Source organism: Aegilops tauschii, chromosome 5, assembly GCF_002575655.3.
Source record: "Aegilops tauschii subsp. strangulata cultivar AL8/78 chromosome 5, Aet v6.0, whole genome shotgun sequence".
Classification (NCBI taxonomy): Eukaryota; Viridiplantae; Streptophyta; class Magnoliopsida; order Poales; family Poaceae; genus Aegilops; species Aegilops tauschii.
Window position 1 is genome coordinate 436,619,688 of NC_053039.3, and position 1,575 is coordinate 436,621,262.

The following is a 1,575-nucleotide window of genomic DNA, read 5'->3' on the forward strand; positions in this document are numbered from 1 at the left end:
CTTTCATCGGGCCTACTTTTCAAGCCCAAGCCCCCATCTGGTAAAAAGCCCTGAAAAGCCCTTAGGGCTTAGGGCCGTGGGCCGGGCCTCTTCCTTAAAATGCCAATATGCCAAGCCCAAGCCCGTCCAGGCCCTGCTGATGGGCTCAAAACTCAGGCCCAAGCCCGGCCCACGGGCAAGCCCATCAAGCCTAGGCCCTGGATTTTAGGGCCGGGCCTGGGTGGGCCGACAGGGCCGGGCCTGAGATGGCCAGGACTAGATGCGATCGACACAAAGCGGTGGAAATAGTCGGTCTCTCCACGTTTCCACCACACCATATGTTGCCGCGACGGCGACGCAAACCCAAAACGTGTGCTGTGCTTTTCAATCCACCGCACCCAGCCCTGCCTCCCGATCAATCTGCGGTTGTCAACGCTCATCGGGAGTACATATATACCTGCCGTGCGCCACCGCTTTCTTCCCTAGCTAGCTAGTTCGCTTTCTCCCAAAGTATTCTTTTCTTCGCGCAGAGCGAGACAGAAAGAGAGGCCGAGATGAAGCTGGTGTGGTGCCCGGAGACCGCGTCCCAGGCCTTCATCGCCGGCGTCAGCGCGCTGTCAGACGCCGAGCACGGCCCCGCGGGGTCCGCGGGCGTCGCCGAGCTCGTCTCCGCCATGGTCGGGGGATGGAACGCGCAGCTCGTCGTCGAGGCGCCGGAGGTCTCGGCTCCCGACTCGGCCACCATGAGCCTCGCCCTCGCCGCCGCCGCCGGGCGCACGGGAGGCCGCTACGCCCGCGTGCTGCCGGACGAGGACGCGGACCGGGCCATGGCGGAGCTGGAGGGCGTGGACTTCTTGGTGGTCGACGCGCGGAGGCGGGACGGGGCGGCCGTGCTGGCGGCGGCCAGGCCTGGGCCGAGAGGGATGGTGGTGGTGCGCCACGGCGACGAGAGGCGGCCTGGCACGAAGGCGCTCGAAGCGTCCATGGCGGCAGGCACGAGGGTAGTGCGGTCCGTGTACCTGCCGGTCGACAAGGGCGTCGAGGTCCTCCACGTCGGCGTAGGCAAGGGGCCGAGCCTACAGTGCCGGCGCAGCCGGAGCGCGTCGAGCCGTTGGATCCGGCACGTCGACCACAAAACCGGCGAGGAGCACCTCTTCCGCCGGCCGTAAATTCAACCGCTAGCTTTTCTGTACATCAATCGTTTGTGGACATGTAGTAGTAGTACCGTACCGTCCAAGGGAATTAGCTAGGTGGCCATGGTCATGGTGTCCAGATTCTTTGAATCTGCCGGCATGGTTTAAGATGGAGGGAAACTGCGGTGAGCCATGGTGTAAATAAATAAAAATACCCCGCCAACTGGCTAGCTTTCCTAGCTCCGATGTGAATGATCTTCTTCTTGCTGCTCTAGAAATTAAAGGCCTGTTCGGCATCCCTCCCACTCCACGCTCTCGCTCCCGGAGCTGGTAGAGCTGAAGGTAAAAAGTACGGAGCGGGGGAGCAGGTGGTCTGCAGATACTTGAATTTCAGGGAGCAGTGGATTGTCGAACAGCCCCTAAGTCTTCTTGCTGCTCTAGAAATGAAGTTCCTTTGATGTGA

General features: G+C 61.7%; 1 protein-coding gene across 1 annotated transcript; it reads left to right on the forward strand.

Annotated features, from left to right (window-relative positions):
• The first annotated feature begins 367 nt into the window (after window positions 1–367).
• LOC109777950 (uncharacterized) lies at window positions 368–1,351 on the forward strand. Its single transcript, XM_020336511.4, has one exon. The coding sequence runs from the start codon at window positions 534–536 to the stop codon at window positions 1,146–1,148; it is 615 nt and encodes a 204-aa protein (XP_020192100.1). The 5' UTR covers window positions 368–533; the 3' UTR covers window positions 1,149–1,351.
• The last annotated feature ends 224 nt before the right edge of the window (window positions 1,352–1,575 follow it).